This window comes from Lepidochelys kempii, chromosome 11 (assembly GCF_965140265.1).
Source record: "Lepidochelys kempii isolate rLepKem1 chromosome 11, rLepKem1.hap2, whole genome shotgun sequence".
In the NCBI taxonomy this organism is placed as follows: domain Eukaryota; kingdom Metazoa; phylum Chordata; order Testudines; family Cheloniidae; genus Lepidochelys; species Lepidochelys kempii.
In genome coordinates this window covers 40,664,528-40,678,660 of record NC_133266.1, presented here as the reverse complement: position 1 = coordinate 40,678,660, position 14,133 = coordinate 40,664,528, and the positions used below count along the sequence as shown (strand labels likewise).

The 14,133-nt window shown below is 39.7% G+C and overlaps 1 protein-coding gene and 1 long non-coding RNA gene across 5 annotated transcripts in view; one reads left to right on the top strand and one right to left on the bottom strand.

Annotated features, from left to right (window-relative positions):
* Positions 1-14,133, bottom strand: part of ITGA6 (integrin subunit alpha 6) — a 59,678-nt gene that overhangs the window by 6,305 nt on the left and 39,240 nt on the right. For all 3 annotated transcript variants that reach the window (XM_073305851.1, XM_073305848.1, XM_073305850.1), the window contains 12 exons: positions 11,615-11,773; positions 10,541-10,656; positions 10,244-10,433; positions 10,071-10,154; positions 9,746-9,825; positions 9,512-9,589; positions 9,309-9,411; positions 7,438-7,611; positions 4,725-4,823; positions 4,002-4,112; positions 3,819-3,917; positions 1,638-1,763 (listed from right to left, as the gene is read on the bottom strand). In XM_073305851.1, the coding sequence (XP_073161952.1) occupies positions 1,638-1,763; positions 3,819-3,917; positions 4,002-4,112; positions 4,725-4,823; positions 7,438-7,611; positions 9,309-9,411; positions 9,512-9,589; positions 9,746-9,825; positions 10,071-10,154; positions 10,244-10,433; positions 10,541-10,656; positions 11,615-11,773 (1,419 nt within the window). The remainder of the gene's footprint in view (positions 1-1,637; positions 1,764-3,818; positions 3,918-4,001; positions 4,113-4,724; positions 4,824-7,437; positions 7,612-9,308; positions 9,412-9,511; positions 9,590-9,745; positions 9,826-10,070; positions 10,155-10,243; positions 10,434-10,540; positions 10,657-11,614; positions 11,774-14,133) is intronic.
* LOC140895647 (uncharacterized) overlaps positions 1-14,133 on the top strand; it is a 42,934-nt gene that overhangs the window by 24,921 nt on the left and 3,880 nt on the right. For both annotated transcript variants that reach the window (XR_012154294.1, XR_012154295.1), the window contains exon 2: positions 2,411-2,638. This is a non-coding gene — a long non-coding RNA (uncharacterized lncRNA). The remainder of the gene's footprint in view (positions 1-2,410; positions 2,639-14,133) is intronic.

The following is a 14,133-nucleotide window of genomic DNA, read 5'->3' as shown; positions in this document are numbered from 1 at the left end:
ACGTCCTTTGCTTTGAGATGGTCACTTATTTTCTTCAGGACTCTACTGTCCTTCCCCACAATGGCTGAAAGTTCTTGTTGCTTTTACATAAAAAATTAAGTAATTTATCATTTTTGCCCTTGTGATGAGGTAGGCATATTATATTCTATTTACTAGAGAAAAGTGTAAGCTTCATAAGCAGTTTCAATTCTTTCAGTATAAAATACATAGATAGTCTTTCAATATAAAATAGATCTAGATCTAACAACTGCTGAATACAAACCACACACGTGTGCAATGTTAATCTGATCTCATAATCCTTAGTCAAAAAGTAGCACTTCGAGTTATTAAAAATTTAATCAGAAGCAAATTTTTTTGGCAGTTCTGTGCTGTTACTTTGCAACAGAGGCTGATGTACCTACTGGAAGAAAGCATAACAGGACAATCAAAAGGGAATTCAAGGGCACCTTACGAACTCTGAACAAGAGCACCCTTTATGGTCAGCAAAGAATAGCAGCTGTTCAAAGAAGGAAATTTTCAAGTGAAATTCCTCAGGGTCTCTTCTGAAGACATAGTGGAAGTGTCAGAGCACCAGATGGTACCAAGGACTGAAGGGATTTTCCTAATCCAGGCATTTGCTTCCTTAGCAACAAGGATGAGTTAGGAATTTTGGAGTGTGGGTGGGAATCAGGAATAAGAGGATTGTATTCTTCCACTTAAAACTAGGATTCCTGCCCCACTACTGGTTTCCCCTGACAATGGTGGCTCTGTAAGGAAGCAGAATTCTTAGGTGATCTGCAACTGGGATACTAAGCCTAAGAACCAAACCAGCAAGAATGAAAGAAGAAGGCCAAACAGTTATGTTTTTGTCTTTATAAACAAAGCTTTAATCTTGTATTAACTTAAAAAGGAGAAAGTAGGTTTTAAGATACTGCATTATTAGCTTCTTAACACATTGTACATAAAGTAACAATGCATTCTGTCTGGGGTATTAATAGGCATCTAGTATCCTCATAATATTCTCAAGCCACAAGAATGTATCCAAATAATGTTTTATCAGAACAAGAAGCGTTACTGTTCCAAGTACTGTAGCTAGTACTAAATTTGTGATACATGCATTTTGACAGTTTCAATGAACAGGCCAATTTGAACTGGTTTGAACTGTAAACCCCAATCAGATCTAATTCACATACCAGTCAAGTTAAATAACATTTTTTACAATATAAAAAGTTAACATATCACCAAAATTAGGATTTATAAAAGTTTGTGTACAATAGCTAACAAATAGAAATGGTTCCAGAAGTATTTCAAAAATGCCAATAAACATTTTAAACAAACATTTCCATGCATTTTTTTCAGCCAAATGTTGCAGAAAGTGAAATTACTATTAATTTTTACTACAAAGCAAAAATACAACTTCACTGGTCATTTTCCAAGATGAGAAATAATTAAAATAAAACACACCTTGATTTTAAAATTAATTTTCAGTAAGGTTTTTACTAGTAGCATAAAATGAAACTTGTTTAATGATTAAATAGACAGCGTCCCAATAGCAATATTTTGAAATGCATTTTTGGAGTTGCTTAACTAGTTTTCTGCCTTATTTCATATGTTGACTTATCTTTTCAGGTACAAGAGTGATTTGTAAAATAACTCACCTTCCATAGTAAAAACACCAACAGTGCGAGCATCAGTATTCCAGCAAGAATAGCCACCAAGATGATCCACAAAGGCACTCCTGTATAAAGTGCTACTGTCTTTGCAGGAAAGACAGTAACTCGCACCTAAGGGAGGGGAAAAGTTTTAAGTAAGGGGGATGCAAAGTTTGACAAGTTCCTAATTGTAAACCAAAATTCACTTCTACAGTAGTGCCTTGAGCTTTCTGAGCTATGGAGGCTAGTCACTAGTCTGAAGAGGACATTATGTCTCCTACAATTCTTAAATACCTACTTGAAGCATTTTTTACCACCCAGTTTTCAAGAGCAGCAGCTGACTGTGCCTGGCTCTTGAGAATGAGGGTGGGGATTCCATAGGACATACTCAGGTTAGATGTGCCAGTGAATTCTTCCAGACGAATAGAAGCTCAAACGCATGTAGGGCCTACAGCCCAGAAGTACTGAACAGTAGCTGAAAGCTCCATGCCAAAGACAGCCAGGAGAGTATGAGAAAAGAGCCTATGGGGAAGTACTGGGTTAAACTAAACATTCACCAGAATCCTTCCTGAATTATAATATTTTTGTGGATGAGGTTGGGGAAAGAGATTTTAAAAAATAAATAAACCTGCCCAACTCAAAGCAGGGACTGTCATTTTATTAAGTTCTTGAATGTCACACAGCACAATGGGGCTCTGATTCCATCTCTGCCAATGCAACGCAAAACAACAATAATCTCCCAGATCTTCAGTAATTCTTCTTTTTTTTCCCCTCCAAAGAAGTATCTAGTCCAGAAGACTGACCTGGAATTATGTTATTCCTCCTCACAACCCACACAGCATATAACTGGATTAATTTCTACTGGGTGATCCATTCAGCATCCCACAGAATTAGAAATACTGCAGCATGGGAGGCAGAGAACCCTAATATGCATATTTTCTCCTTACCTGATCAGCTCTTGCAACCACAAAGCTCTGGGTTTTGCAGTAGAAAAACCTTTGCTACAGGTAAGTCAGCCTCCTGCAAAGCCAGGACCCATGGCTTTCCACAGCTTGGGGGGCTGGAAAGGTGACCAAATCTAGCTAAAAATGACTGTGTACAACCTACAGTGTTCACTCTCCTATCATATAGGATGCCTCTTGCTAAGGAACAGAAAGATCTATGGAACCAAAGGTGATGACAGAAGCTTCTGGATTAGAATGTTCACTTTATACAATATGTGATCCATTACTCCTAAGGAAATTCTGTGCAATATTTTAAAATTCTGCCAAAACAACATACTATAATTATGCCATTTTCAATTATTTTGGTAATTTATTTCACAATAGCTGTCAGCAAGTATGTCTGTAATAATACAGACACCAAACAAGATCCAGGAAATGTTTTTTGACAAATAGATTCCTTACTAGGCATATATCTATGGCTCTACAGAGCAGATGGCATTACTAGTATTTCCATATACGTCAGACACAGAAGACTTTAAGGGTATGTCTACTCAGCAAAGGAAAAACCCACAGCTGACCTGTGCCAGCCAACTGGGGGCTCAGGCTGTGGGGCTGTTTTGCTGCTGTGCAGACTTCCAGCCTCAGATTGGAGCCAATGCTCTGGGACCCTCCCACCCTGCACAATCCTAGACTCTAGCCATCACTGTAAATCAGTGTGTGGGGCTTGGTGGGGTGGGTGTCAGGATCCAGGGAGCGGGGCAGCTCCACAGACAGACAGTGACCCCCTCCGACCCCAGCTTTGGAGCAATGAGGGGAGGAAGTGGTGAGTGAAAGGGGAGAGTGTGCAGAGCTTCCTGAAGACAGGGGAAGAGGAAGTCCTGTCCCAATCCAGACTAGCAGCTGGAGCCCTGCACAGGCTAGGAGCCACCAGCCAGGGCATCCCCAGCCCTGCCTCTCCCCAGCACCAGGGTAGTGGGCAAGAGGGAGAGTGTCTTGCAAGCATGCCAAATCCTGCCCCCTGAGGCAGTGATTTACATCTCCCCTGGCAGCTCCTGACATACCCACTTCGGACCACTGCCTGGGAGGGCACATAAATCAGTTATTCTGTAGGGAAAGAGAAATCTCCAGGGGACATTAGTCTGCACTTGCACAGTGGTTCAGAATTCCCCCAGGAGTAATACATATTATATACGCAGGAAACTTCACATGTACAAACCATGTTAAAGAAATTTTGAAAACTCACTTGAGCACCTTCATTTGTGAGCTTAATGTTTTCAGCTGCAGCAGGAACACTGATTGTAGCCCTAACGAGAATATCTAAGTAGTTCAGCTTAGAATATTCCTGTTTCAAAATATAATGAGGATACATTAGAAGAGAAAAGACAGGAGAGTGTGCAAATGCCTCAAGAATAGCAATAGAACATACCTCTAGGAAAGTACTGTTCCACAATCTTGAACGCAATACAACCATTGCCCTTCTGTCCAAGCCTTGCAAGGGACATTTTATATTCACACAGCGTGCACTCTCATTACAGTCCTGTAATTTAAATAAATATACATATAGACACTTCAAAAGTCACATTTTACAGAAAAATATTTGTTACAACTATTTTAACCCGTCTTGTAATTTTTCAAAGAAACAGGAAGATGTATGTCTTAAGTAGACTTAAAGGTGTGGTCCCTTTAGAAGGACCAATCCTTGGCTTGCTGAAATCAATGGCAAAACTTATTAATTTCAACGATAAGATTGGTTGATAACATCCATCCTAATATGTTAAAATGTAGGAATCAGTCTGTGAATGATTTCTTTACTTTGTTCTTATTAGTTATCCTGCTCCCTTTTAAAGTCCATTTCTGAAAGCTAAATGCTTACCTAGATACATTGCTAATTAAATCTAGAGATATGTACTCAATTGTTCTTTTACAGCAGTCTGGAAATTATCCCAATATACCAGATTTAGGAGAGAATAATATTAAAAAACAAGTTATAAAATAGAATAGAATATCTATACAACAAATAGAATAAAATAGAATATCTATACAACAAAATGCCTTCCTTCACTTGGCTAAACCTAAAAAGGTTCTGTAGGAGTGAAGGGAAGGTAAAGAGATTGAAGAGAAATTGTTGTTTTGCTATGGAAATGCTTACCAGGGTCTTATATTTTCTTTCTGAAAATACAGACATTTTTTTGCCATCATTAGTCTGCTTCTCTGCAATTTCACGTTTCCTTCTTGACCTGTGGGACTCCTTTAAAACAAAAAATTATATGTTGATACACTATATGAAATGGATTATTAGGCAGAACATAAATGTGGAAAAGACTCTTTGAATATTGGGCATTTAAATATTTAGTTTCTTGGGAGATGTTAAAAAGCAATTCAAGTACTAAAGGGTAGTGGTATTGGCCAAAAATCAGGCATGTTTAGTGTCAGTTGCAGTTCCCATAATATAATCCCGTTTTCAATTATTTATATACTGTAAACATAGCTCAGGTAAAAACAAGTTTTCCTTTTTTAGACTTGAACAGAGCGTCAGTTTCAAGAAGCAGCCCTAGGAATAAATACAGACAAATCTGAAGCTGTTTCGCCCCAGTGTAAAACATTCATTCCTCCATTAATTGGTTGCATCACAAACGTATTTCCTAAACCTGACCCTCCAAGTAAAAATATGGAGACGAAAGAAGAACATGGCGACAATAGGGCTAATACAGGTGTCACACAAGGCAAAATGTATGCATCTGCTGCATGACCACCAGGATTCCATATCTGAGCGCAGCTGCCACAGACAGTATTTCTATGCATTCCTGCTAGCACTGAATGCTGCTATCACAGCAATTACTAGGATTTAAGCTGTAACTTAAAAAAGTGATCTAAACAAAAATGGAGAGCAGTGAGGCAAAGTGTTTCACTTGCACTCAGCTTCAAAGCCATTTCATTTTTTAACCAACAAGTGAGTGAGTATGTGCTATTCCTACTACGCTCATTAGAATAGTTTTTTTCCTTAAGTTGGTCCAATGAAAGATATTACCTCACCCACCTTGTCTTTCTAATATCCACGGTCCAACACACAAGAAAAACACTGCATATATTCCAAAGTAGGCAGATACGCTCCTGATAAATTTGTTCACTGAGTATGTACAATAAAAGAGTTGCACACTCCCAGAGTTACTAATTAGGTTTCAATGGGAAACTTACAAGTTTTTACAAAACACTTAGAGAGTTCACGTTGTTTAGTAGAAGCATATGAATTTAATATTTTTTTGGCAAGTCAGGTAATGCATTTAAAAAGGAAAGACATGCACAATCTGTCCCTTGGACAAATTCTGCTCTCAGTTATACCCGTTACACATGTAATCAGTTTGAAATAATTGGGATTGCAAGGATATCAGTGAGGACAGAATTTGGCGCACACACTTTAGAAGTACATTACATGTACAAAACAAAGCATGCATTATGCATCCAATTATACTCGGATGGTGAAGAGATTATTTACATACCTAGCTTTAAAAGTCCTTTTAGTTGTGGTTTATATCCACTTTAAAAAAAAAAAAAGATGGACTTAATCCTGCAATTTCCTCCACGTGGAACTCTCACAGAATTCAATGCAAGCAATGTGTGCAAAGGGCTCACAGGATTTGGACGGATGTTTATTGTCGTCTACCCTTTGTTCTTGGGTAAATAATGCCATATTTCAGTAAAAATTATTTTAGCGTGTTAGTGTAAAAACAGACACTTAGTTTGTCCTTGTTTACCCATTCTGTTGAAAGCTCTTTTAAAGCAAACATTGGGTTAAGTGAAGTCTATTAATAAATTACAGAACAAAGAAAAAGCATTTTCTAGTTAAAGAAATCACATAAACTTGTGTGATTTTTTTGTCTGAAAATTACTAAAACAGACAAATAAAGGGGAGAGGGGGGAATCTCTTTTCCATTTTGTGCATTTATAAAACTTTAAGAATGTGAGTAGTTCCACAGATATCAAACCATCCATTCCCCACTCTTCTTGCCTATTTTCTCCTCTGTACACTTTGAAGTTAAAAGAAGCCCAGACCCTTCTCTACTTCTGCTGAACACCACATCTGAGCTGAGAGGGTACGTGGCTGTTGCTCTTTAAAGCACTGATCCTGGCTCTCCTCACTGGCTTCTCCTACAGCCTGGCAACAATACTTGGGAGTTTAAGGAGCAGTTGGGCAGTTCTTCAGTTGAAGCTTGCTATTGGAGAGGGTGAAAAGATGGTAGAGAGTAGAGAAGGGCAGGCTGAGAACAGAGTCTGGCAATTTCAAAAACTTCCCTTCCTTCAGGATCCCAGCTCTTTCAGGCAACACTTTGTGGCCCTCTTAGAAAATCTAACTTCGGTACCAACCCTAAATCTCCTCTGAAGGCAAGACGAATTTTGTCAGGGGGGCTGCAGGCTTGGCACTTTAATTTTCAGCTGAAGGCGACACACAAACTGGCTGCTGGCAAAAGGTCAATTAAGTTTATGAGGAACAAGAAAAAGAAGAAGAGGTTCAAGCAGTCTAAGCTGGCTTTAAAAAAAATGTTTTAAAAAGGTATAAATAGTTGCCCTGTTTTCCTTATCTCTTCACCATGAACTGTTTTTCCATCATGGAAAGGGTCATTGCTTTATTAAAAATATCAATTAGGTTTTAAAATGGTTTTGCTTTTAAATGTAAAATGAAGGAGCCATAGTCTAATAGCTATGGCAGGATGTATATTAGCATAGGAGATTGATGCACTTCTTGAGTCATTGAAGATACAAAGCTCATTCCAAGGCAGGTACCAGTATCCTACTAACACACTCCCAGTTGTGCTTTAATGTTATATGACCTTGCTTATAAACAGGTGGAAAGTACATTAACATACCTCAAGTCCCAAAGAGTTTATTTCATTTTGAGGTTCACAAGGGATTTTCCCCAATTCTTTGGAGTCTACTTTCATCAAATAAAGTAGCCATTTGCCATTGCTGATTTCTTTTGGCCACTGGATGTCCAAGGAAGCTGTGCCAAATGTTTTAAGTGGTCTACCCAAGTTAGTTATCTGTTAGGAATACAAAAATCCACATATTCTCTTATAAAACTAGAATTTACAGCTACAGATCTGCACTGACACTTGTTGAAGAAGGGTTTTTCTGGTATTAAAAATAAAATCACAGGAAAACACAAATTCCGAAGATACCATACATTTTGGATTTGCCAAACAACTTCTGATTGGAAATAAAAGGTAGCAAACCTTCCTAATTATAGACATTATCACAGCATAATGTTCTGAATGATCTAGTAGACAATATTGTACAACAAAAATCAGGAGAAACTAGATTTGCTAAAGTTTTATTTAAAAGTTCTATTGATAAAAATAAAACTAGAGTAGTTGCAAGACTTAGTCGATGAGATCTGAACAGAATACAAAAGGTGAAAAAGTAAGCAAAAAGCATATATAAAGCCTGTGGCTGGCCTAGCTGATAGCAGCCATATATAGTGTTAAAATGTTTTCCAGTGCAGGAACCATTGGGATGTCTGCTCCCTGGCCCAGTAGTCTCTGAAAACGTAAGTGGGATCCATTCTCCTGTAGGACAGCAACAGGAGCCAGAATGTTCTGGCGGTAGCAAAAATGTGCTCAGTTATAGACAAGCAGGAGGATTACAACTATAAGGGAACATCTGGTGCCACAGAATTACACTTTTGTCCGTTTTGCTCCAGCAGTATGATAGTTGTTTTTGAGTCAGAGCAATGCTGCAATATCTAGACCTTTGTCATCACTGAGCCACAGAAACTACAAACCACACCAAGTAGTCTGCATTACTGAATCAGCTATATTTAAAGAGAGCTGCAGAAGGAAGTCTTCAGGAGCCCAAGGCAGGGACACAAATGATAAAGAAAACGGATCTAGGTGCTCCTGAACTTGAGACATGCTCCTTTCCCTTCCCCTCAAGCCCCTCTCTCCAACCCTCTGACAGAGGCCATGAATGCAGAAATTAACAACCTTGTCATGTGTCCACTGGGGGCATGAGGAGAGGAGACCAGGATTCCAGCTTCAAAACACACCACAGCCTGTCAGGATGTGTTTTGGAAGATGGGGAACAAAGGGGTGGTTCTGATGCAAGAGCAGCCAGTCTTGAGAAAAAAGGAATGGGCTACACTGAGCAAGTGTGGAGCACAAATGTGTGGATGGAGGGAAATACATGGAGCAAAAATTTACATTCTCAACACTGGAGAGCATTCAGGAACCTGCAGACCATTTGAGATCCATGGATTTGAGATCCTTGTCTTAGTCATTAAAAGGCAGAAGGCCAAGAGAGAGCGAGCTTACAGGGCCATATTTTCAAAAAGGGCTGCAACACAGCTGGTTTGTGGATGCTCGGCTTTACGTGCACAAATATCTGCACATACTTTCTGAGCACTAACGCTGGGCATACCATTGATGGGTTTTGTGTATGTAAGTTTTCTTACCTGTAGGCATGGATGCTTATGCTGGAAAATTGTACGTGCAGGGGACTGCACACAAACAAATGGAAGATGCTTTTTGGAAGTGTGAACCTAAACTTTCAAGGCTGGAGGAAGCCCCAGTCTTGATGGGCCAGTCAGGTTGTGTGTTGTGGAAGTGAGGAGGAGGTGGTTAATGGTGATGATTCGGGTGCTAGGGCAGCCATCTTCGAATCAGCCAGATTTTAAAATATTAACATAAGTGTCAGGAAAAAAAAATCAATCATGAGTTTTTAATAATCTAGATCAACTCACTCTGAATTCATATTCTATTATGTTTCCAACATCATCTTCAGATTTCATAGCACTCTCACCGATTACGTTACCTCCAAAGTACACCTGGGAAGGCTTAGCAACTCTGTTCAATTTTAAAAAAAACAAACAGATCATATTTTAGTACGGGTTGCAGCAAAGGTTCATTCTCACATTGATTTGTTATGCTAACTATAAACACTTACCCAGTGAGTGACAAAAGCAATTCAATAACCACTTTAGCAGTAGCAGTAATTGGAGCCAAATTAACTTGATTGCTTGTTCTATAATGAAAAGGAAATGGCAATGTTTATTTTAAATTTTAACAGTTTTCACATTACAATAAAATTGCCTTTACAAAACAAATTGAAGCCATTCCTTAATGTTTACAAGTATATGGGAAAACACCAAGAGAAAAGGTAAAAACAGAAAAATCTTACGTTTCCAACTTCAGATTAACATCCAAATCAGTTGTGTCAACATTAACTTTGGTTGTACTTAAAATCAGATAAAAGGTTACCTAAACAAGAAAAAAATCCACACAATGTGATGTTAGGTGAATATATTTTTGTGAGCACAAACTTTGTTTTATATGAAAAAAAATACATCATAGAATTCTGAAATGTTGAAAACAAGGATAGGCCCCAAATCAAATCCCAAGACAAACACCCTTGAACTTAGGGAAACTTCAGGACTAGGTCCAGAATCTAACTTTATATATTAGGCCCAACTTTAATTAAAAAAAGAAAAAAACAAGCCACTCACATTGGAATTTCTCTTGAAAGGATTTCCAAGTTCACACTCTGCTTGAGAACCGTTTTGATTGGCACCACAAGTTAATTGTTTTTCCTGAATTAAAGATATGCAGAAGTCAAAACACAGTAAGTATTTAAATATATGTAATATATACCTTTGTCCTGGTTTTCTGGATTACTTACAGGATAAGCCCTCAGCTCTCTGAAAGCAGAGTAGGTCAAGCTATCTGGAAAAGTTGCAACTAGTTTAGCTTCATGGGCATCTTCACCATCTTTTTGGAGATTTTTTGCATCTGATGGATTATTTGTCACAGTTATTTCTAGAGCAATATCCCTCTGATCTTTGAGGACAAGCACCGGAACATTGTTCTCACTATGGAAACAAAATATAACAAGTCTCACACATTAGGGAAAAAAACATCCCCTCCAAACATCCACCCAAGTGCAGTAATTTTTGCTAATGTATAAATTAAGTCTTACATTGGTAAATAAGCAAATCTGTCTTCATTTCCTTCTCTGGTACAGAATCTGTATTGAAGTTTTAGGCTGCTATTACATATGTTGTCTTCTCCACATCCTTCTTTTAAGAACTGCACCTATACAAAAGCCAAAAGTCAGTTTATTTTAGGACATACAATACTAAAATCTATGTTCAAAAAACAAAACATAGTTGCTGATATATGCTACAGTTAGTTCAGATCCATAGACACTTCATAGACCCTTCTTTGCGCAGACAAGGCCCTAGTCTGACTTCACCTTTTCAGCTATAAGGAGATGGGGACACTATTGCTTTGTTGGAAATGTATGCTGTTGCTGCTAAGTGAAAGCATCAGGTCATGTGGAAATACAAAAACTGGGCGAGTTTGGGGCCCACTGTTTCGAAGTGATATGTGCCTCTCCTGCTCATTACTTTAATGGGAGTTGAGCAAACACAAGTATGTCTCCTCAAGCTGGGGACTACAGCCCTGGCTTGAAGTGTAGACATATCCCAAGTTCCAGGGCACCCTGACCCTGCAAACAATTGCATAGTGCTCGTGTGATGTAGGACATGCATTCACAAGGATGAGACAACTCAATTAATTTTCACTTGTGACCAAAGCTAAATTTCAACCTGAATCTTCTGGGGTGCAAAGTTAGTTAGTGTGTTAACCAGCTGTGCCATCTTCACTTCTGTTTTAGGAGGATGCAGGAGCACGTTTTAAATTTCTGCTACCACAAGTGATGAGAGCCCATATAATCCCAAAGCTGAGGTTATAAATTAATTGTATATCATGTGCCTCCTCACTTACTTCTCTTTGGTCATAACTTAATTCTTTACAGCCTTTAATTCAGTGACTTCTGATACAAGTGCACGTGCCATGCATTCATTCATTCATTCATATTCTCTCTCTCTCTCTCTCTCGAATTGGAGTTGAATATTGAAGACCATACTGGAACTAATTACCTATGCAAATAACCCAACCTCCACTCTTCTGTCATACAAACTTTGTGTTTTGATGGCTTAACAATCCACATTGCATCATCTTCCAAAGATCTATTCAAGAAGAGACTTACTTCTGAGCTCACTGTTTCTGGTTCATTTGAATTTAGAATTGGAACAAGATCTGGAAGTGATCTTCCTTGTCTTCTCTTTGATGGTGAACTAGATTCTGAACCGCTGATTTTAACGCCAACCGATACAGGAATGGGACGTAGTTTATCTTTGATATTTTCCTATTAAACATTAGAAATAGCATATTTAGTATACAGTGTAAAAAAAATCCCACTAGATTTGGTAACTAAACAATATATATTCTATTTTGTTTAGAGTGCAAGAAAGATTCTTTCGCTATGTTTCTCAAGGGAAAAAATTGAATGTATTCATTATATGCATTGACTTAAAGAAACATTATCATAACAGACATGCTGGTAAGGGCCAGCTGAACCCCAGGGCTCATTGTTTACTAATGATCTCTCTCACAGGTAATGATCACTAGGAATAACATCTGGGAACACAGAATTAAGCATCATATAACCATCCACTAGAAGAGGAAACAGTGGACATACTTTCCCCCTTCCTATAGAGCAGTGGTTTTTAACCTTTTTTCATTTGAAAACCCCTAAAATATTTCAAATGGAGGTGCACACCCCTTTGGAAATCTTAGGCATAGTATGCGGACTACCAGGAATCCACAGACCACAGGTTGAAAACCACCGTTCTATGGTAATGGCAACCTTTTGTGGACTCCTTAGACATAGTCTGCAGTTCACCAGGGGTCCGCAGACCACAGGTTGAAAACCACAACTGTAAAGCGTTCATTCAATTGTGGAAGGAAAAGTGAAGCAAAAATCGGCTTGCAACAGTGACATCTCCAAGGCTGTTGCTTGGTAGCAGACTAGGCATGGAGTTCAAAAATCATTTTCCTGCCCCTCACACTCAGTCCCATGGTAGAGTCCTCCAGGAAAATAAATTTATAACAGACAAAGTCCTCCATAACAATCCTTTTTCTATCCACTAAGAACTGTATTAAATGCCCAAGGCTGTTTAGTTTTGGGGGAATTCTGTGCTGCTGCATACATAAAGAATTCATGGTCTCCACAGATTTTATTTTATTTTTTCCTTCACAGAATATAGATCAGGGGTAGGCAACCAATGGCATGCATGCCAAATGTGGCATATGAGCTGATTTTCAGTGGTACTCACACTGCCCAGGTCCTGGCCACCAGTCCTGGGGGCTCCGCTGCTGGCCTGGGGTACCAGCCACTGGCCCCCTGCCAGGTGGGGTTCCATCCGCCAGCCCTGCTCAGCCTGCTGCCGATCTCTGTCACTGGTCCCAAGGGCTCCGCTGCTGGCCTGGGGTCCCAGCTGCCAGCCTGGAGCTCTGCAGCCACACCCACTGGCACCAGCCTGGGGCAGTGAGGGGTGCAGACGGGCAAGAGGGGGCGCAGCTCAGCACCCCCACCATAAAAATTGTTCCAGCATCACTGTACTGGAATATTTTTAAGTCCTGATTTGCTGCTTACATCACTATCATGCCACGTGGAACGGCGCACCGTGTTTGACGCTGAGATTAGAATGTATGTGCAAGAACTGGAATCAGAATTTTCTGACAGATTTCAAGATTTCCAGCGATTTGGCCCAATCCTTTCTTTTCTAATTAAACCTGAAAAGTTCAACGAAAGCGACTTGGATTTGTCTGTATTTCAGTGAATGGGTGTTGAAGATTTCAAAATGCAGCTCATTCAGTTAAAAAGCTCAGAATTGTGGGCATCAAAGTTTGGAGATCCGTGGAGTGCACTTGAAGCTACTGAGAGAGATCATGGGACCTCTATTCTGACCTGCTGGACGTCCCTGCCAGTGAAATTTAAGTGTTTGAAGAAAATTGCATTTGCAGTGCTTTCAGCATTTGGATCCACATACCTGGATTTCGCACATGAAATCTGTCCTCTGTCCCTCTCAGAGCGGTTAACAACTGATCACTCAGAAGCCTGTGTGCAGCTTATAGTATCCAAATATGTGCCAGACATTGGAAAACTCAGCAAGGAAAAGCAAGGGCAAGGATCACACTCAACTGATAAGATCTGCATTTTAATTTAAATTTTAAATGAAGCTTCTTAAAACATTTTAAAAACTTTATTTACTTTACCTACAATAGTTTAGTTCTATATTATAGACTTATAGAAAGAAACCTTAAATTAGAGTGAAGAAATGAAGACTCGGCACACCACTTCTGAAAGGTTGCCGACACCGCATATAGATTCTGCTGGAGAGGCGCTGCAATTATGCCTTTTAACCACCAGGGGCGGCTGTGGCACCAGAAGAGACAGCAGCCAGCCAGTGGCTGAAAGGTTGATTCTTCACAGGGGGGCCAGGTGAGGAGACACAGAAGGGGGGCACATGGGGCTGCTGGGAGATCACAGACTGGGGTTCAGAAGGGCTAGTGGGAGGGACAGACTGGGGAGCTGGCTCAGGAGCCAGTGGAATGACAGCACTGAGCCAGGGGCTGAATGGAAGGGGAGCTGCAGGGCCATATGGAGACAGGGAGAGGCGGGGCTGCAGAGGATGGGGGCAGATGGGCTTGACTGAATGGGAG